Source organism: Pelophylax lessonae (assembly GCF_965119305.1).
Source record: "Pelophylax lessonae genome assembly, chromosome: 6".
NCBI lineage: Eukaryota > Metazoa > Chordata > Amphibia > Anura > Ranidae > Pelophylax > Pelophylax lessonae.
In genome coordinates, this window is record NC_138773.1 from 290,088,416 (window position 1) to 290,110,645 (window position 22,230).

At 40.7% G+C, this 22,230-nt stretch overlaps 1 protein-coding gene across 6 annotated transcripts in view; it reads left to right on the forward strand.

Moving 5' to 3' along the window:
- The window catches only part of LRP1B (LDL receptor related protein 1B), a 2,177,452-nt gene that overhangs the window by 2,014,382 nt on the left and 140,840 nt on the right, over window positions 1-22,230 (forward strand). For all 6 annotated transcript variants that reach the window (XM_082262163.1, XM_082262161.1, XM_082262165.1 and 3 more), the window contains 3 exons: window positions 3,390-3,512; window positions 3,772-3,906; window positions 14,922-15,056. In XM_082262163.1, coding sequence (XP_082118289.1) covers window positions 3,390-3,512; window positions 3,772-3,906; window positions 14,922-15,056 — 393 coding nt within the window. The remainder of the gene's footprint in view (window positions 1-3,389; window positions 3,513-3,771; window positions 3,907-14,921; window positions 15,057-22,230) is intronic.

The following is a 22,230-nucleotide window of genomic DNA, read 5'->3' on the forward strand; positions in this document are numbered from 1 at the left end:
GAAGGTAAAAAAACCTTATGTGTGCTGCTCCCACCACAGCCCCCCTAATACTAATCTGAGCCCTATCTCTATCCAGTAATGTGCACGAGAGCCTCAGCTATCCCGGGACTCCTTCACCTCATTGGCTGAGACAGCAGTGGGAGCCATTGGCTCCCACAGCTTTCAACCACAGCTAGTGAGCCAATGAGGAGAGAACGGTGGTGGAACCAAGCTTAGGCTCTGTGAATGTATAGAACAAGGCTCAGGAGCGAGCATGCACCACTGCTCCCATAGCAAGCGGCTTGCTATTGGGGGCACTGGGTAAGGGTGGGGGACCCGGGAAGAAGAGGATTTGGGCTGCTCTGTGAAAAACCACTGCGCAGAGCTGGTAAGTAGGACATGTTTGTTATTTAAAAAAAAAAAAAAAAAAGCTGAATCTTTAATACCACTTTAAATCATAGTTGGATTGCAGTGACTACATAAGTATGTTTATAAAAGTAAACCTGACAGACCTACAGTATAAAACTAACTCTGGTAATGAGCAGCAATCAATATCTATGTGGCTGAAGAGGAACCTGGCTTCATAGTCCTGGCTACACACTGAGAAAATGGCAGTCCTAATATAAACTCCCACATACTGGCCACTTAAGTTACAGCATTGAACTAATAAATTGTGAAGGGTTCTGCCTTATCACAGGGAAGATGAACGATGTACCGTCAAGAGTTAGTTTACTAGGCCTGGGGTTTAAGGGACCCCCCAAGGCATACAGATATGAATTTGTAAATGAACACTGGTATTCGGAGGGGCCACAGGGTGCCTGCACTTTATCACAGCTGGTAGTTGACAACTTTTGAGGGTTGTGGCAGTTTCATTTAATTTTAAATTTTTTAGGGAAATTAAGTCCCTCTTTTTTACATAGTTACATAGTAGGTGAGGTTGAATAAAGACAATAGTCCCTCCAGTTCAACCTGTGTAGGTGTTTCTGGCCGTAATCATCTCTCATACCCCTGAATGTTCTGATTCTTGAGATGTACGTCTAAGAGTCTTTTGAAAGCCACCATACTTCCCACAGAAACCACCTCTTGTGGTAGAGAATTCCACAATCTTGTAGCCCTAACAGTAAAGAACCCCCTGCGTTGCCTGAGGTTAAAACGCATTCCAAGGTTTTATATGCATTCCAACTTTGTTTTTAAATCTAAAGTCAAAACTTTTTTTTCTTTCAGTTTTTGGGTACAGTACAGAAGTGTAATCAACCCTCTTGGGTTTTGTTACTGTCTGTGACCCTGCTGGGGAGATTTACCCTCTCTAATAACCATGAGGCCACTGTCACTGGGACTGAAAGTAAGAGAAAAGCCCACATTTAGAGTTCTCAAAGGAACAGAAACGGAGAGGAAGTCTTCCAATGTGGACACTTGTTATAGTGTCGAGCTGTCTAAGAGGGGATTTCCCTCACTTTGGAGGCATTGCTTTTTGTTGTGTCTACAGAACAAGAAGTTAAAGACCAACGCCAGACAAATTAAAAAAAAATATCCCTTGCAGTGGAGCTGTGCCTTCAGTGCAAGGGCTAATTGTTTGTATATGTCTGAGGAACAATAAAAGGAGATATACTTACTCGATCCTCCGCTCCTCCCTGCAGTTATACTGTTCCCCACAGCTTCTGCACACCTGTACCATAGCAGTCTAGGGTCCTGACGTCATCAGGACTAGAGCAGGGTCTGTAGTCCTGCAATGGACGTGAGGACGCTGAGGGCCAGTCCACCACCTGATCGGTAGTGCTGTCTGCTGGGAGAGCAGAGGACCAGGTAGTTAAAACGGTTTCTCCTCTCCCCTGGACAAAACAAGTTATTACTCCTTGCAGTGTGCACACAATCCCACTTCAAAAGATCATTTTTTTCTGCCCTGAGTCTGGCTTTAAAGAGATATTACAGACAATTTATTTTTTACCACTTATACTACTGCTATTAACACCAGTTAAACCAGCACTACTATTGCTTTCACATGTAAATCTAGAACCTGACATAATGGCACCTCCTGCGGAAAGAGGTGCAGGCAATCTGACACATAAGACATGCCTCCCAAGTGTCATTGATTGAATGCGTCATCTAAGCAGCATGCATGCACAATGCAGCTTTGACTTAGATGTGGGGGTTGATTTACTAAAACTGGAGAGTTCAAAATCTGGTGAAGCTCTGCATAGCAGCTTCCTGTTTTTTTTTTTTTTTTTTGGCAAAGCTTGATTGAACAAGTTGAAGTTAGAAGCTGATTTGCTACAATGCACAGCTGCATCAGATTTTGCACTCTCCAGTTTTAGTAAATCAACCCCATGTAGTCTTGAAGAGGGGAGTCCAATGGCTGTGAATGAAGAAATTAGTGCACACTTCCTACCCAAAATGTTGGGGATGCTGTGCACCGGACCCCCTAGCTGTAGTTGTTATACAAACATAAAAGTATGTGTTTCAGGACGTTTTTGAAGAAAACTATATCTTGTGCTGAATTCATTTATGCAGAATTAGAAAAAAATAATTTAATATTAATTTTTCAATGAACACAGATGGCGCAGGAACTAGGGATTGACCGATTATCAGCAAAGCCGATATATAGGGGGCCAATATGCACTTTCCCCGATATATCGGAATTGGCCCCTGAGGTTACCGATATTGCCAAAATTTCAGGAAAGTGCTTTTACCGGAGTGATGCCTGCAGCTAGATGCATCACCCCGGTACCGGCGTCCATAGCCGACAGTCGGCTGTCTTGTAATTACAACTGATGCGGCTGAGAAGCCGCTCGGCTGTCATTACAAGGAGCTGGAGGGGATGTCCCCCCGCCACCTTCCACGGCTTGCCTAGGTCTCCTGTCCCAACAGGAGACCCGGGCAACCAGCCTACACGGCCGCCGAAGACCCGATCAAAGCCGCATTCGGCCCTGATCGGGTCTCCATGTAAAAACCCAGAAGTGATGTCATGTCACTTTTCCGGGTACTCTGCGCCAGATTAAAAAAAAAATTACAGCATTCAAAACAGCCAAACTTGGTGTTTTAAATGCTTTTAAGTGTAGAGGAGGGGTTTGGGGTCTTTTAGACCCCCAGATCCCTCCACAACAGTACCTGTCAAATGCTAAAAATATATATATATTTTTTTAAATGTACGAAAATATTGGCCAATATCGGCTGATACCGATATTCAATGGCCAAAATATCGCTATCGGCAACGAAAAACTGATATCGGTCGATCACTAGCAGGAACCGTTCCCTACTTTATCCAAAACTAAAAAGTCTGGACTTCAACTATACTTTAGCTGTTGACCTAGAGCTGCTTTTTGATGTTGATACTTATAAAATGTTATGTGTGTCTATTTTGTTAGCTCTAATAATAACATTGACATTGTACATTTGGCATTTTTGTTTCTAAGTCAAATTTCCCTGCCCACCGACAAGGCCTTTCCGCTGCCACAACAACCGAGTGTGCCTAAGGACAGCGCAGATTTGCAATGAACTGGATGAGTGCGGCGATAACTCTGATGAGGTTCACTGTGGTACGTAGAATTTACCCTGCGCGGCTCTTAGACTAAATTAACGTAATCTGAGAGGAACCTTCGGTGAAAAACATAATTGACCTTAATTGAAGTCTTAATTGAAAGTTTATGTGTGCCATAAATTAGGTTCTGAAACAATTATATTCGAAACGCATGAAGAACCTTTCTGCTTCTTGGTCAGTGGCTCTGCATGCTGGCTGCATTTTAATGAGCATGCAAGGCTAATTGTGATTTATTTTGTTTGCGTAAAACATGGTAGGTATGAAGCAGAAAGTGAAACCTTGCAAGAAGGATGAGTTCACCTGTGGTAACAGAAAGTGTATCGAATCAGAGCTGCAGTGCGACCAGTTTGATGACTGTGGAGATGGAAGCGATGAACGAGGCTGCAAAGCAGGTACATTTCCTGGAATCATTGTTCTTAAAAACCTTGTCCTCTAGCAATCTGAACAGCAGGTCATTAGTGAAACTCCACTACTGTTGAAAAAAAAATAAACCTCACCAAGGTCAATTATTTATTTTGCAAAGATTTTAGAAATCGAAATTGCAGAATACTACATTTCTCTTTTCTTAGGTGATTGCTCTAACATTCGTAAGCCGATGACTAAATGGTAGGGTCACCTATACTCACTGAGTCAGTCACAGTGTTGTAAAAGGAGAAAACCTGCATCAAGGTTAATCTTCCAGGTTTGCGCACTCTTGTTAAAATATATGGCCAAAAGTGTAGACACCTGACCATCACACCTACATGAGCTTGTTGGACATCCCATTTCAAAGCCATGGGTATTACTATGGAGTTGGTCCCCATTAATAAATGTGGACACCTGACCATAATACCTAGATGAATTTGTTGGACATCCCATTCCAAAGCCATGGGCATTAATATGGAGCTGGTCCCCATAATAAGTGTGGACACCTGACCCTCAAACCTACATGAGTTTGTTGGACGTCCCCTTTGCAAGCCATGGGCATTATTTTGGAGTTGACCCCCCGATTTGGCTGCTTAACACTTCTGCAAAGACTTTCCAAAAGATATTGGTGGGTGGTTGTGGTCATATGTGCCCATTCAACCAGAACAATACTTGATGAGAAATGCATGTATCCCAAAGGTGTTTCATATGGTCAAGGTCAGGGCTGCAGGCTATTCACATTCCTCCACTTCAAACTCATCAAACCATGTCTTCGTGAACCAAACTGTTGCCATAAGGTTGGAAGTATACAACTGTATTAAATGTTTTTGTATGCTTTAGCATTAAACACATGAACTCATTAATTTAAGTTACTTACTTTTGGCCATATGGTAGATGTGATGGCCCAGTATCCAAAAATGTTCGGCCATATAGTGTAATTTTCCCACCAAAAATGAAAAACTGACCCCAGTAAAACCAAGGACAATTGTTTAAATGCCTGACATTTTAAACAAATTTATGTAAAGACTATTGGGGAAAGAAAAAGTTAATTACACAAGCAGGAAATCGGGTTCCTGGCAGGGCCCCATGCATAAGCTGTGCAGGAAAATGTATGTAACAAATTTTAAAAACCTAAACACCTATTTGATATCCAGACTGTGCCCCTTTTTGTCTTCTTCTAACCACCGAGAATACCAATAAAATATTTGGACAATGGGGGAGATTTACTAAAACTGGTGCACACAGAATCTGGTGCAGTTCTTCATGGTAGCCAATCAGCTTCTAACACCAGCTTCAATTAATCGTTGACAATAAAACCTATAAGCTGATTGGTTACTATGAACAGCTGCACCAGATTCTTTCTGCACTGGTTTTAGTAAATCTTCTACAATGTGACAATTCTTCTATGCTGGCAAACAATCCCACTCTCTGCAGAATGTTTGGGGAAGATGTTTTTGGATTGTGGTTATACCCAGCCCACCCTTTGATAATGCATCTGACCAATTCGTACATAAAACATAACTGTTATAGGTGAGCATGCCCCCAATAGCAACTCAGGCTTATAGCTGTACGTACATTTTTTATGTTTATTATCTTTTCATTTCCTAGTGTATCAAAGATTTATATTTTAGAACGTTTTAGTAAAATGTCATGCTTTTTTTTTTTTGATGAATTGTTTTTTATTTCTGGAAAGGTAAAAATATACAGTGCAAATCATAATTTTACAGGTGAACTTTGGAAAAGGTTAATGGAAAGTAAACTGATTGCTATGAACTGTGCTTTAGCCTGGTGCAAGACTGACACTAAAAATAGACTGAAGATAGAACGATCAGAAAAAAAAGTATTAGAGAGCTTAGGAGATGTCTTTTCTTCATCTCCCTGAACAAAAAATGTTAAACACATTTTTGTATTTAATGGGAAAATGGCTTTATACACTAGCCTTATAACTATAGATAGTCTGATAGTCTATATCTATAAGGCTCACAGTGAATTGAAGCAGTCCTTAAGTCCTTATGCAAATTCTTTGATTTACAAAATGAAATAATAAATTGTATCTGAATTACAGCAGGTACAATATGGAACCGCAAAAGCAGCTAAAACACGAAAACCGCCTTGAAAAAAATCACATTCAGATAAAGTACAAAATAGTATTCACACCATTACATTTGTGATAACAGTAGAAAGACAATCTCCATGTTGTTCAATGAGAAAACACAATGGGATTGGTTTACTAAAGACAAATGGACTAGAAATTGCAGTTGCTCCAAAGCTTAGTAAAGGAGGGGAAGATTCATTTTGCAAAGAATAACCCAATTAAATGCAATAAAAAAAAAAAAAAAAAAAAAAAGCTTGTATAAGGTTGGATGATGGAAGTCAGCAGAGCTCAAAAAAACAAATAAACAGAGGGAGCCGCCATCTACTGTAAGTGTATCAATTTAATAATACACAATTTCATTAGTTATCAGTCCTAGTGTTAGCCACAGGAGGCAGAGGGTGAGGAAGAAGCTGTAATGCACCTCTGGCTCTCTCACTGTGGATGGATGGAAGCGTGGCTATGTAGTAACAGAGGAGGCTCTGCAGGACGGGCTGGAGGGTGAAGAAAACCGCAAGCTGGAATTGCAACCACGCTGGAAAGCAAGCCAGTGCTGGGACCAGAAGCGGAAGGATATCAGGGCATGGTGAGGTAAGTAGGTGGTAACATGTTTTGGAGTGAATTGGCTCCTTTGTCAAACCTTTGACTGTGGAGCCTCCTCTGCTACCACGTAGCCATACTTCCATCCGTCCACAGTGGGAGACCCAGTGGTGCATCACAGCTTCTTCCGGACCCTCTGTCTCCTGAGGCTGACCAACAGACTAGGACTGATGACTTGCCTGTCTTTCTTCTACTTCTGTGAGTACAATCCAACTTCTTGTGTTATTCATGTATTTTTATTAAAATGATACACTTAGTGTTGGTTCCTGATCCGACTTGGACCACGACTTGTCAGCCTGACAAGTCGCGGTCCGTCACGCTCCCATTGTGTAGTACAGGAGCCGTTCTAATAGGAGCGAAACAAGTCGCTCCGACTTAGAAAAAGGGTCCTGTACTACTTTGGGGCGACCTGGAGGCGACTTGTATTGACATTCATTTTATGAAGTCCATGAAAGTCGCGCTGCACACGACTTCACAGGTCGCCCCTAAGTCGGAGCGACCTAGTGTGAACCAGCACTTAGATGGCAGCGTCTTCTGTTTATTTTTTTATTTTTATGCACAGAGGAGATCCAGCATCCTGACAAGAGGAGCTGCAGCCATCCTTTTAGTGAACTTTGTTTTACCTGGATTTTCCAACACACAAACATTTTTTGGGTTTGTGGCTTTCTTACCCACTCTCTATTTGCACTAATGAGGTTTCTTTTTTGTCAGTAAAGCTTACACTCGTATACTAAGCTCTGGAGCATCTGCACTATTTTCCTTTATTAAATCAACCCCCTTGTATTCATAAAAAAAGTGAGTAAATGTGTGCTGACAATCTTGCTCGGGCTAAAAAATAAATACAGTGGGGAAAATAACTATTTGATCCCCTGCAGATTTTGTAAGTTTGCCCACTTATATGGAAATGAAGGGACTGTAATTTTTATCATAGGTGTATTTTAAGTGATAGAGACAGAATATCAACCAAAAATCCAGAAAAAAACACATAAAACAAATACTATAAATTAAGTCGCAGTTCAGTGAGTAAAATAAGTATTTGATCCCCAAGCAAAACATGACTTAGTGCTTGGTGGAGAAACCCTTGTTGGAAAGCACATAGGAAAGACGTTTCTTTTGTTGGTTACCAAGTTTGCACACATCTCAGAAAGGATTTTGTTCCATTCCTCTATACAGATCTTCTCTAAATCCTTAAGGTTTCTAAGCTGTCTCTTGGCAACTCGAAGTTTCAGCTCCTTCCATACATTTTCTGTAGGATTAAGGTCTGGAGACTAATTACGCCACTCCATGACTTTAATGTGTTTCTTCATGAGCCACTCCTTTGTCGCCTTGGAGGTATGTTTTGGGTCATTGTGATGCTGGAAGACCCGTCCACAACCCCTCCTCAGTGTTCTGGCGGAGGGAAGAAGGTTCTTACTCAAGATTTTACAATACATAGCCCCGTCCATTGGCCCCCACAATGTGGCAAAGTCATCCTGTACCTTTAGCAGAGAGACAGCCCCAAAGCATCATGTTTCTACCTCCATGCTTGATTGTAGGGATGGTGTTCTTAGGGTCATAGTCAGCATTTTTCTTCCTTCAAACATGGTGAGTCGAGTTAATGCCAAACAGCTCAATTTTGGTCTCATCTGACCACAGCACTTTTTCTCAATCCTTCTCTGAATCATTTAGGTGTTTATTGGCATGACTGTACATGTGCATTCTTGAGGAAGGGGACTCGCTGTGTGTGAGAACCTTATTTCCTCAGTCAGAACATTGAAGATGGGTCATGGATGGGTCTTCCAGCATAACAATGACTCAAAACATACCGCCAAGAAAACAAAGGGGTGGCTCAAGAAGAAGCACATTAAGGTCATGGAGTGTCCTAGCCATTCTCCAGACCTTAGCCCTATAGAAAATGTATGGAGGGAGCTGAAACTTCGAGTTTCCAAGTGACAGCCAAGAAACCCTAAGGATTTAGAGATGATCTGTAAAGAAGATCTGTAAAGAAGAGTAGATCCCTCCTGAGAGGTGTGCAAACCTGGTCACTAACTACATGAAACGTCTTACGTTTCATGTAGTTCGTCTTACTTGCTTGCCAACAAGGGTTTCTCCACCAAATACTAAGTCATGTTTTGCTTGTGGATCAAATAGTTAGTTTACTCACTGAACTGCGACTTAATTTAAAGCATTTGTTTTACATGTTTTTTTTTCTGAATTTTTGGCTGATAATTCTGTCTTTATTATTTAAAATATACCTATGATAAAAATTACAGACCCTTCAATTTTTTGTAAGTGGGCAAACTTACAAAATCTGCAGGGGATCAAATAATGATTTTCCCCACTGCAGGATGTTTGAAATACTTGCTGTCCTGAAGAACACAGGGCTGCTGGCTCCTCAATCCAATATTGGCAATTTGTCATGTCATCCCAGCTGATTGAACATGATGAGAGCCAGCCAATCAACATCATTCCCAAGCACCTTTTCAGACATCATTTGAGCGGTCTATATTTATTTACCAAACATAATTGTTGACACATACATGTAATTAAACAATTGACTTTTGGCCCAATTTAATGTGAAATCTGGTCAAAATGGTTTACTGATTTTGCACACTAGTCCTTGTTTAATTTAATGCCCGGAAGTATATTTTTTTGTATTTTACATCCACCATCCCCAGCCCTTGTCCAACTCGTTCTTAGCATGTTCCCTTCTGGTCATAGAGCATCCTCCTCTGTGGGATTGCTTCATGTTTTTTTCTTCTTGAAGAATTTTATTTTTAGGTAAAATAGATGCAAAAGCCACTATAAAGAGAATAACTGGCACAGAAATTGAGTATAGCTATATTCTGCCCACAAGGGAAAATCTTCTGTGATATGAAGATCAAACACAAACTGCGCACCAGGTGGATGGACCAGATAATAGCCTTGAGTACAAGATAACAGATTTAATCATTGTTCATATTTGGCCAAAATCTGTAATCAGATTGAAGTTCAAGTTGATTGTCCACTGCAATGGCTTTCTGGCATCTTCCTGCGGCTGAGTCTACCAGTGCCAGTCACCTCTCAGCGCCAAGCCTAATTTGTAAAATTAGGAGGCCAGGGAGAGAAATGTGTTCCTTGGACAAGGCTACACTGGCAAGCTTACTTGTAGAAAACACTTAAAGGGTACCTGTCATAACACACTGAAAAAAGTGCCATTGACACTGCTGTCAGAGTAAAGTCTAATTCAACATTGACAGTATCTCTGTTCTATAACAAGAGACTGGTTTGAACTGTTTAGAGGTATAGAGGAACCCTTAAACTGAAAATAATAGCAAGACATTTTACATTGGATTGTCAGGGCAGTGATGCTTCACCTGCAGCTTAAGGGCCCTTTTAGATAATTGCGATACTGCAATGCACAAAGCTAAATGTAATGGGGTGCCATTCATTTTAAATGTACCACATTCTTCTAATTTAGCCACTCTCTTGAATGCCCCCACTGCACCTATCCTGCGCATTACAATGCATGTGTGTTCTAGTGCATACACACAGATCTCTGCATTGCTGTGTGCTGCATTGTAAATATGGTGCATGTATATATATATAAAAAAAAATATATATATATATATATATATATATATATCCAAAGACATGCTGGTGTTAAGCCCCGTACACACGCACCGATTGTTGGCCGACCGATCGGCCGTCTTTTGTCCAGTGTTGTTGTGTTGGTTGAAATGTGCTCTAGACTGCACACAAATTTTGTCGGCCAACAACAACCAACTGCAGAAGTGATGTCATGTTCTGGTCTAATTTTCGTGTGTTTTTTCTTCACTGAGCATGCCCAGTCTTGCTCATCTGATTTTTGTCGGCCGAATTCTGTACTGACTGAAGAACAATCGGCCTTTCTGTTGTTGGCCAACAAAAATTTTATAGCCTGCACACCAGATTTTGTTCGGCCGAAAAGTCGCAGTCGGTTGTCGGTAGCATCATACTAACAAGCTGATAATCGGCCGATCGGACGTTGGCCGAAAATTTACGGCCAACAATCGGTGTGTGTGTACGGGCCTTAAATTGGATCCTGTATAAAATTGGCCCTACTATGTATGTATGAATGTGAGTTAGGGAACTTAGATTGTAAGCTCCTTGAGGGCACGGACTGATGTGAATGTGCAATGTATATGTAAAAGCGCTGCGTAAATTGAAAGCGCTGCGTAAATTGAAAGCGCTATATAAGAACCTGAAATAAAAATAAATAAATAAAAAAAAAATAAAAAAAATATATATATATATATATATATATATATATATATATATATATATAGCACATTTTTATATATATGAAAAAAAAAAAGAAAAAGTTGCAAACACACTGGGATATATTTTCCATGGTGACTAAATGTAAAAATGTAAAAAAGTGCTGCGCTTATTCATAAACCCTGAATTTTATACATCAAACCTAAATTTCAAAATCCCACAATTGATTATTATGCAAATAAATAAAGTCCCGCAATTAACTGTGTACAAATAAATAAAAATCCCACAACTAATCTTAACAAATTCCCAAGATTAGTCCTGTTAGCATCCACAATATGTGAGAAAATCTACCCAAAACTCTTCAGAAAAAGTGCCGGGATAGATTCAAGGCCTTAACCAAATGGTAGCAAAATGCAAGCTTACCAGATGGGTATGAGCCCCTAGTTAAAGAGAGGCCGTGTACATCACAAATAGTGGTATTCCACCTAGCCACATCACTCCCACGTGCTTCTCTGGATTCACAGGTAACCTGGTTCAGCAAAGGTCCCCACATCCAGCCATCCTTCACATTAACTCAGAAAGAAAATAGAAGAAAAAGTTGCATATTGTGTAATATCCTCAAGAAAGACAAATATTTATTTATCAAAATATTGCACTTATAAGTAATTTAGGGCAATTGCGCATTATAAAAATCACTTCTGGGTGCCCCATGACATCAGCAAATGGCTCTGAGCTATGTGTTTCATCATATATGATGTATTTTGGGGCATGGTCCATTCCCCGGAAGAAAATATATATGAAGAACACATAGCAACGTAGCTAAGTGGAATAGCAGAGTCATGGCTACAGACGTGGATAGGTGGAATACCACTATTTGTGCTGTGCATGACTTCTCTTTAACTAGGTAGTCATACACATCTGATAAGCCTGCATTTGGCTACCATTTGGTGGAGGCCTTGAATGGCACTTTTTCTCAAGAATTTTGGGTGGATCTTCTCCCATATTGTGGACACTCACAGGAATAATTGGGGGACATTGTTAAGATAAATTTGTAGGATTTATTTTTATTTATTTATAGACATTTAATTGTGGGACTTTATTTATTTGTATAGCATTAATTGTGGGATTTTATTTATTTGTATAGCATTAATTGGGGGATTTTTTTTATTGAAGCTTGATGTATGAATTTTGGAGTTTATGAATTAGCTCAGCACATGTATATAAAAAAGTCAGTGCTAAGATCAATTACCTGAAACACTAGCAGCTATAATAATATCACAAAGTGATGCAAAAAAAAATGAATAAGTGTAGCAATAATAAATACAGTATATATAGAAAAATTGCGCAAACATACAAAAACCTGTGTACTTACATATACTGTATGCAAAAGTTTCAATTTCTGATTGCAAAGCCAGTTTTTCTGATTTTAAGGGGGAGAGGTTGGGCGGGCAGTAAAAATGCAGCTTAACCATATGTTTTTATCATCAACCACAAAGTGTGAATGAGCTCTACATGTTCTGGGTCTCCTCCCAACCAGACAGAGGTCTTTCTATAGAATATACAAAAACCACCCTGGGTGGGCTCAGTAAGTGACTCAGAAACAGTCAGTACAATGTTATGAAGTGAAGTGACTGAGATAATGTAGAATAAGATATTTCACTTCATAACCTGCATTAGAAAAAAAAGACATCTGCGATCGGATTGGGTGCTGTGGACAGCCCGGACATTTTTCTTTCCTTTAGCTTTACTATATCAGCTCAAATGAGTAACTTTTATTCTTCCGGCTGGAATGGAGAATTTCAAGATATGAAGTATATTTCATTTTATCTGCTATAAGGAATGCGTGTCCCCACTGCAATGACATATATTCTGCCCGGTCTGCTCTCTGATAAATAGTCCATGCTGACATTTTTGCCTTGTGCAAAAAAGTTTTGCATCTACAATGGGAAATATGGCAAGGCTGGTCCACAAGGAGCATTTGACATATTGCAGCGATAAAGGAGCACCTTATATATTATTTTTACAATTTCACAATTTACTGTGTAATACTAAGATTCCCAGAGCATCGTGTGTGATATTTTGGAAATTCTTGAAACCTTTAAGCTGCATGGCTAAATGTTTGAGAAGCTGCATTCATTTTGTTAAAACATGTAAACTCTAGATTCAAGGGTACCTGTCAGAGGAAGAATATGGGAGAAACCAGTACTAACTTGTTTATTGAAGGTACAGATTCTAGGGTGTCATCAGTGTAGCTTCACTACTTAGTGGTTCACTGAATCAAAACAGGAATAAAGGAGGTTACATTGGGGCTCCTGAATTTTGTTCTAAATACTGGGGCCACGGGCTCGCTCTGCATTAGGTCAGGTGATGTGATGTCACTGGTTGCTAGAGGCCAAGTGATCCTAGCAACCAGTGGGCAGTGGCAGAACAACGTAAAATGGGCCTCAGCCAGCCGGGAGGTAGGACTTATTAATACTTGGTTACTTACTCTCACCTGTGAGTAAAGCAGTGCTGGCTGTGGCGGCCTTTTTTCGGGGCATTAGATCGATCTGGGGGGCAATTGGCCCAGCTTGCCCCTGACCGAGGGACAGGATCAAAATGGATGCCAGCCAGTGTTGATAGGAGAACTTGCAGCTAGGGTAGGAGATCCTGGAAAGCAGGCGGACCATCAGGAAACCAAACGAGATCAAATGGGCACTACACTTGTGCTGCAGGTTCAGGAATGTGGCTTGTCATAACTCTCTGCGAAGTGCAGAGCAGGTGCAGTGGACAGCCAGGCAAGTACTCAAGCAAGAAAGACAGCCAAGATTGGAGGTAGAGGTGGGGTCACAGGAATAGCCATGGTCATCAGCTGGCGGACAGCAAGTTACCGAATCATAAGGTACTGAGCCTTTGAATAAAGCGACAAATCAGGACCAGGATCCAAGATCAGGTCAGGGGCAAGCCGGGTCAGCAATGAGAGAAACACACAGGAAGAACACAGGATGTAGGGAACAGCTGAAAAAACTGTCAGCACTGAGCAGAAGCATCCTTAAAAAGCCCATCTGGCACTAACATGAGCTGTGTGTGAGCCTGTGCGCATGCGCACACCCGTTAATTTTCTTGTGCGCATGTGTGCACCTGGTCAATATTCTGCTAATAGTTCCGTGCGCATTGCACATTTCTTTGAGCAAAACATCTTGTAGGCATTTTCTGCTACTCTTTGAGGCACCCTGGGGTGCCGCGGCACCCAGGTTGTAACACTGTCCTAGGGGACTCCTATACAAGCCAAAAAGTTATGATCTTTAAATACAGATATGGTTAAAGAGACACTAATAAAAAAAAAAGAAGCTGCAGTTATTTAGTGCAGGCACCTGAAAGTGCATATCTGAAGTAGCCTTCAGAATTCTGCAGTTATGGACCAACACTGGGCTGTTCTTTCAAGGAAAGCTCGGACACTTCCAGGTAGTTTTGGAGCTTGAAGTTTACTACAGCCCCTACACATGCCTATTGGTCAATAACAGCGATAGGCTTCCTCACTAGCCAAAAGGATGGGTAGGAAAGCTTGGCACTAGCAGGAAGTGTTGAAGCTTTGCCGAAAGAGCAGCCCATATTTGGCCAAAAGTATAGCATTTTGGGGGCTGTTTTAGGTATGTGCAGTCATCTCCCACCATTCAAGTCTCTATAGTGGCCCCTTAATACCATAGACAGCTTTACAGAGGTGATACCAGATGAGTCCAAGATGGTCTTTTTATGGAAAAGTCAAGATTAGCATAGCAAGTCAGCTGTTTCTATCTCTGAATCCACTGATGGTTTATACATGTGTTTTCATTAACAGTAATATGCACCTATAAATTGCCCAGGTTTAGGGCAGTTTTGTTTAAATAACAGAGTTATGTTGGCAAATCACATCTCCTTTTCTCTTTATGGTTTTTTTCTCCACAGCTCACATCTTCAGTTAAGTTATCCTAACTCCCAGTTTATGCAGCTGTAAAATGAATAATAGACTAAAGCGTATTTGTGAGAATCTTAGAGTTCTGTGACGCTGCCTGCTGCCACTGTGATTTGTTTATTTCTCGAAATGTGCTCCTGACGAATTTTAATTTCCTTCAGAGCCCAGTGTATACTCCTGCGAAGCAAATGTAAATCCATGCGGGGATGACGCTTTCTGCAATCAAACCAGCACACCTCCTTTTTGTCACTGCAAGCCTGGCTTCCAAAGAAACTTCAGGAACAAACAGTGTGAAGGTAGGAACTTCAGATGGTATGGCAAAAAAAATAAATAAAACCCAAGTTAGCTCGGATGTGAAGCAACGTGATTAACATTCCAAAGCACTGCCGGTTTTGTTACAAGAAAAGCTGCCTTCTATCTTCAGAGACAAGTTAATTCTCCATGCGTAGCAGAAGGAAGAATTGCATGGCATGATGAAAAACCTGCCGTAGCCAAAATGTACTAGAGCTGGAAGGGAATTCAAGCCTTTAATTCAGCTGCGTATTAGCAAAGCCAATTAATTAAATGAACATCATAAGATATTGCTGAATTTAATGACAAAATGCACTGCTGTCAACATCACAGTGTCAGTATTAACTGGCATTGTGCTTTTTCCTAATGCATCTATCTAGACTCATTTTAATCCCCGGCGCATTTTAGTCGAGGCGCCATAGAGCTTGATGGGGAAAAAAAAAAGAAAAGCAAAAAAATGCAAGGTATTCGTAAGCGTAGGTGAGGTAGAATAAGTAGTATTATCTCAAAGCGCCAGAAAATGAGGGATTTAATCCGTATTTTGGGATTTATAAGGAAGAAGACAAACGGCAAATGAGAATTTTCATTTTTTTAATTAATTACTGTATACGGCTCTGAAAGTGTTACAGAACATTGAAACGTTCATTTTGGTCCCTGTCCCGGTGGAGCTTACCTCACCATAGACATGCAGACATAAATAAATTGAGAGGGAATGGGTTGGAAGCAATGGATCCAAAGTGGGAGGATTGGAATATTTGAAGTAAAGTGTTAATACTTAGGTTAGGCTTCTCTAATCTACAAAGAGACCTCTGGGATGTGCTTCGGATGAAAAACCATAAGTTATTCGTGTAGGTAAGGTAGAATAAGTAGTATTATCTTAAAGTACCAGAAAATTAGGGATTTAACCCCTATTTTAGGATTTATAAAGAAAAAGACAAATGGCGGATGAGAATTTTCGTTTCTTTATTTAATTACTGAGTATGGCTCTGAAAAAGTCAGAAAACATTGAAATGTTCATTGTGGTCCCAGTCCCAGTGGAGTTATCCTTACCACAGATATGCAGAGACAAATACATTGAGAAGGAATGGGTTGGAGATACTGGATCCAAAGTGGGTGGACTGGAGTATATGAAGTAAAGACTTAGGTTAGGCTTCTCTAAGAGACCTCTGGGAGGTTTTTCAGAAAAAATCCTAAAACAATTCCAGACCCAATAGTTGGAAATCTGGATTTGACCCTAAAAACATATCTGATATATTCAGAGCTCAAAGTTTACTGCCCATGGCTTACACATTTCCCTTACTGTAATCTGTAAAATCCTGCACTTGGACCATTGGCTACAGCGAATGTATCTAACCAGATTTGTGAAGCTTTGAATTGTGAGAAGGCAGATTCTAGGTTTGGGTGTCCTCGGGAGCTTAAACAAAAGTTTAATTTGGTTATATTTAGAGATCAAAATGGCTCTGTCATTAAATAAAATAAAATTGCTGTTGTTTAGACCAGATGTCTTCCTTCAGGGCATGGCCTAGTGACATCTACAAGCCACTCAAAGACTTTGATATTTGTAAGACCCCATTCACACTAGCGCGACTTGTCAGGCGACTTGGTCACCTGACAAGTCGCGGTGGGTCGCCTGCCATTGATTAGCACAGGACCCGTTCTAATAGGAGCGACACAAGTCACCCCAGTAAGTCGCGTCGCCCCTGTCTGAACGGGGTCTGAAGGGCAGCTACAGAAAATAAATAAAGCTTGATGGAAAAAAAACAAAAAACAAACAAAATGCAATGTATTTGTAAGTGTATGTAAGGTAATATAAATAGTATTATCACAAAGTGCCAGAATTTGAGGGATTTAATCCTTATTTTAGGATTTTTAAGGAAGAACACAAATGGCAACTGAGAATTTTAATTTCTATTTTTTAAATCAAGTAGTTTTTATTGATGATTTTCCATAGAAAATCAATTATAAAAAAAATTTAATCAAAAGAAAGCATTGCTAGATGGTGAAGAAAAAATAATTTTGACTTAAAGTGGTTCTAAATCCCAAACATTTTTTACCTTAATGCATTCCTTGCATTAAGGTTAAAAAATGTTTGGACATCAGTATCCCTCCTTGCCCCCCCCCCTCTTTTTTATGTACCTGAGCCCTAATTAGATTCAGTGCTGTGCACATCTGCAGCTCTTCTCTCCCCTCACTCCCAGGCCTCATTAGCTTTGCTGGGGCATCGGGAGACATTGGCTTCTGCTGCTGTCAATCAAAGCCAGTGATGAGAGAGTGAGTAGTGGGGCCGAGTCCCACTGTCTACATCAATGGATGCAGCAGCGGGGCTCTGGAGTGAACATGCATTAGTGCTCCCATGGGAATTGGCTTCCTGTGGGGTCACTGGACAGATAGGAAGGGCCAGGAGTGCTGACGGGGAACCCGAGAAGAGGAGGTTTGGGGCTACTCTGTGAAATTCCATTGTTCCATTGCCCAGAGCAGGTAAGTATAGATATGTTTATTTAAAAAAAAAATTACCTTTATACTCTCTTTAAGAAATACCAGACACAAGGGTAGAATATTCATTAATTTAAGGAATTACTGTATACGGCTCTGAAAAAGTCCGTGAAAATCAAAGATTTCATTTTGGTCCCTGTCTCAGTGATGCTGATCTTACCACAGACATGCAGACACAAATAGATTGAGAATGAATGGGTTGGAGGCACTGAATACAAAGTGGGTGGACTGGAATATAAAAATGAATGTGCTCTGACTTAGGTTAGGCTTCGCTAAGAGACCCCTGGGAAGTGTTTCAGACAAAATCCCCAAAAAAGTTCCAGACCCAATAGTTGCAATTCTGGATATGGTCCCACACGCACATCTGAGCTCAAGGTTTACTGTTCCCGACTTACACATTTCCCTTACTGTGATCTGTAATATCCTGTACTTGGACCATTGGCTACAGTGAACATCTCCAACTAGCTTTGCGCATTCTCTGACATGTGAGAAGGTAGAATCCGGAGCTCGGACAAAAGTTTTACTCAAAATGGCTCTGTCATTAAATATAAAACAATTGTTTCTGTTTAGGCCAAAGCCTTTCTTCAGGGCATGGCCTTGTGATGTCTACAAGCCAGCAAAAGACTTCAATGTTTGTAAAGGGCAGCTACAGAAAATAAAGGGATTATCTAATTAATACATGAGACAAAGTAGCTCAATGTAGAATACATAAGTCATGGTATGACCGCCTTGAAGAGTGGCCAGAAAAATGCCACACTGCAAGGAAAACTAGTAGTGAGGCTTTGACTGATTGCACAGATAAATGCATTGTATGGCTCTTTCACTTCTTTTACATACAGATCCATAGTGGTAATGTCAATTTGACCTGTCCCTGGCAGGGGTCAGACCTGTCATTAGCTAGGTAATTAGACATTTAACAAGCTGTTAATTCATTCCACCAGGAAAGCATCATCTGGAACTGGAGTAGGATATTTGCTACTGAAAAGCATTGGATCTTGTTTTTCATTTTTTTTCATTATTATTTTATCCACATATATACAGCATAGTATAATTACACTTTTGCCTATTTATTAATGTCTTTCACAAGAGCAGCATTTAAGAGCAGATCAATCAGATTTAACCCTGCACAGGAAAATAAAATTTGATGAATGAATATTAGAATTTGGTTGTTGCTAAATAAAGAATAACAGATCTGACCCACTTTTGGGCACATATTGCCCTGCCGTCATTTCTCGACAGCTGCCTTTCGCTTGGCCAGCAGTTGCAGCATGACCCTGCAATATAAGAGTCATGAGACAGCAGTATTGCCTTCTGAATACCAGCTGTTGCTATATACTGTCCTCTAAAAAGCTATCCTCTGTGAATTTCTTTTCAAAGGGCGTTAAACAATACTGCTTGTCTGAAGGAGCCCTAAAGTGGAAGTTCAGTTAAAATCTAAATAATGCTAAACCTACTTCCACCCCCATTCTAAGACTATTCTATCTACCCTGTGAAAAAAAATATGCTTATACGTACCTATTCTGAAGCTGCTGTGGTCCGGTAACATGTTTAGGTCCCAGTCCCAGCTTCAGTGTAGAGCAGGGGTGTCAAACTCAATTTCTTCACGGGCCGCATCATCATTATGATTGCCCTCAAAGGGCCAGTTTACTCTGTAAGACTAGATGTACAGAGCACCCCACCCCCTCCTACATCAGATGTTAAAAGCCCCCCACCCTCCCTTACATCATAGTACACCCCCCTTACTTTGCACAGCTGCTGGGAAGAAGTTGGGGCATTACTGGGAAGCAGAAAGTGCAAGGCCTAGAGGAGGACCAAAGAAGGGCTGGAGGAGCTGCAGCTGCAGGAGGGGTGCAAGGGCCACATCAAATGGCATGAAGGGCCTGATTCGGCCCGCGGGCCTTGTGTTTGACACAAATGGTGTAGAGGAAGGATAGCCGACAACAGATGCCCAATAGTAAGCCTATGGGTGATATCAATGCACAGGCATTTGCAGCCATTGTTGGCGATCTCCTCTCTTCATTGAAGCCATGGATGGAGAGATCATGTGAGCTGACCAAAGCGCCCTCAGAATAGGTACGGTAAGTATAAGCATCTTTTCTTTCACAGGGCAGATAGAATAGTCTTAGAATGGGGGTGGGAGCAGGTTTACTTTAGTTAGATTTTGACTGAACTTCAACTTTAAGTTGAAAAGGGCGAAGGTAATCTCAACCTCAGCAGAAGTCAAGGCCCCGTGTACAGGCTTGACCATGTGCAAAGAAAAAAATAAGAAAATGCTCTGGGAAAAATGATCTTGCAAAGTGCAACTTTCCTTGCAAAGTGAACAGTCTATTCATCTTCAGTAAACCACCCCACAGTGTTCTAAAATGGGCATGTGGAGGCACTACAAGGACTTTACACTTAAAGAGGAGCTCCAGGCTCCCCTCAAAAAAATTAAATTAAAACTCAGCAGCTACAAATACTGTAGCTGCTACATTTTAATACATGGACACTTACCAGTCCTTGGTTCCAGAGATGTCCTCACCTGAGCCGATTCTTCAATCCACTTTGGGTGCAGGCACCAACATCATAAGTAAGGGAAACCAGCAGTGAAGCCTTGCAGCTTCACAGCTGGTTTCCTACTGCGCATGTGTGAGTCACACTGCTCTTTGTGAATTGTCCTGTACTCTTCTGAGACCTGTGATGTGTCTCAGAAGGCTGCGGGGGAAGGGCAACATGTGGCTCAGAATACCGTGTCACATATGACTGTAAGTGGGAGTGGGTACCTGTTAAAACCAGGTACCCGCTCCCCACCTCTTCCCCAAAAAGTACCAAATGTGGCAATGGAGCCGGGGAGGGGCGAGGTGGGGCGGGGTGGGGGAGATAGTAGGAGATGCAATCAAGCAGAACTTTCCCCTTTGGATAAACCCCTAACTTAGAAATGCTTTAGGCCAGGTTGTGTTCAGATTAACAGCAGCTGAACAGATCTGAGGCTACCATATCCAACTAGCAAGAAAACTACAGTGTAAAGAGCAACAGTGATATTCAACATGTAATAACTGATCATTCCAATCCCACTTTGCAGAATCCATAGGCTGCAGTGGTTAACTGTACATTGCACATTGCTCTGTTGCTTTCTAAAAAAATCCCTGGTGTGTTATAGATGTGCACAACTAAAATCAGGTGGACGTACATGGAGTTTTATGATAAATACACTGCTCCTCTATTAATTCCTTTGACTAATATGAGACTATCAACTTTCTCTGTTCCACAAAACATAATAGCAATGGTGAATTCAGCTTGGATTAGTAAATCTAAGACTTAACAGCCTTGTTCTCTCCAGGTATACTGCAGGGGCTAAATCGTGTTTCTGGTGGGTCCTGCCAATGACGATTTTTGAGGGGAAAAAAAATGAAAATGTTGTAAGAGAAAGTATTTTTTTTTCCTTCTTTCCACAAACAGTTTGGATGTTGCAATATACTATATACTATATACTTGGGTGTAAATTAGCAACAGTATAATGGAAAAGAGAACAAACAGTTGTGCATCACAACTGAACTTAGGATTCTTTCCAAAGAAATCGCACTTTTATTACTTTTTTCAATGCATGTGTTATATTGTTAGTTGCTGTGCACAGCCAGACCTTGGCCTTGACTAAACCAACTAATAATAAACTGGAATTTTAATAACATAAGATTCATTTTATGCACAGATTGCTAAAACTTCTCAATTTATGCCAAGAGCTGTAGATAGTATCCATATAGCTTGAAATAGTGTTTACTTACGTCCGTACATTACAAATGCTGGAATAAAGGGAAATCATTGTTGGAATTAGCACTACACTGAGATTCGATTTTCAAATGATATATCTGCATCATTGAACAAGCAGTAAACAAGATGTCTTGAGACTGGAGAATAAAGCTATGTATAGATGCCCGTTTCCGCTCCAAAAATGAAGAGGAGACAACTGCCTATCCTTTGTAGTGCTGAGGCACTGTATCCAATTCTCCCAATGGAACAAAGTGGCGAGATGTTTAGCAATTCTTTTCCTATTCCTGTAGAGTAGAGAATAAAGTAATAAAATGATGTCAGGTGTCATAGAGATTTTCATGCAGGTTGGACACTTTTGACAGTTTTTTGGCTCATTTACATTTGTGCATGCTCGTTAATATGCGTTATGTCACTCATTGGCGTGCGTTGCGCTATGGCAGCCCATTGAGAACAATATACTGGCAATACACCAAAAATCTTAAGCTTTAAAAGTGCCTAACATTTTTTTTGATGCAATGCACTGCAATTCACTATGGTGCATTACTATAATAATCCTTCTGCACCGCTTCAAATTAACTGTATTTACTGCAAGCCAGCACTCCTGTTTAATTTTCAGACTTTGCAAAGATATAGTGAGACTCTACAGGATTTATTTACTAAAGGCAAATAGACTGTGCACTTTTCAAGTGGAATTGCTCCCGAGCTTAGTAAATGAGTGGAATTGAAAAGACAAGAACTCACTGCTCAAGGTGGTGTAATTGCCTGATGACTCACACCGGTGCATGCCCCGGCTCTCCTCCGTGAAAATTTGATAAAGAAAAAGAAATTGGCAGCACTCCAGGTTGAGTCAAAATCCAGATTTATTGACTGGACATCCAAATATGACAATCGTGACAAGGTAGACGCGTTTCACACACTGACTGCGTGCTTAACCACTTG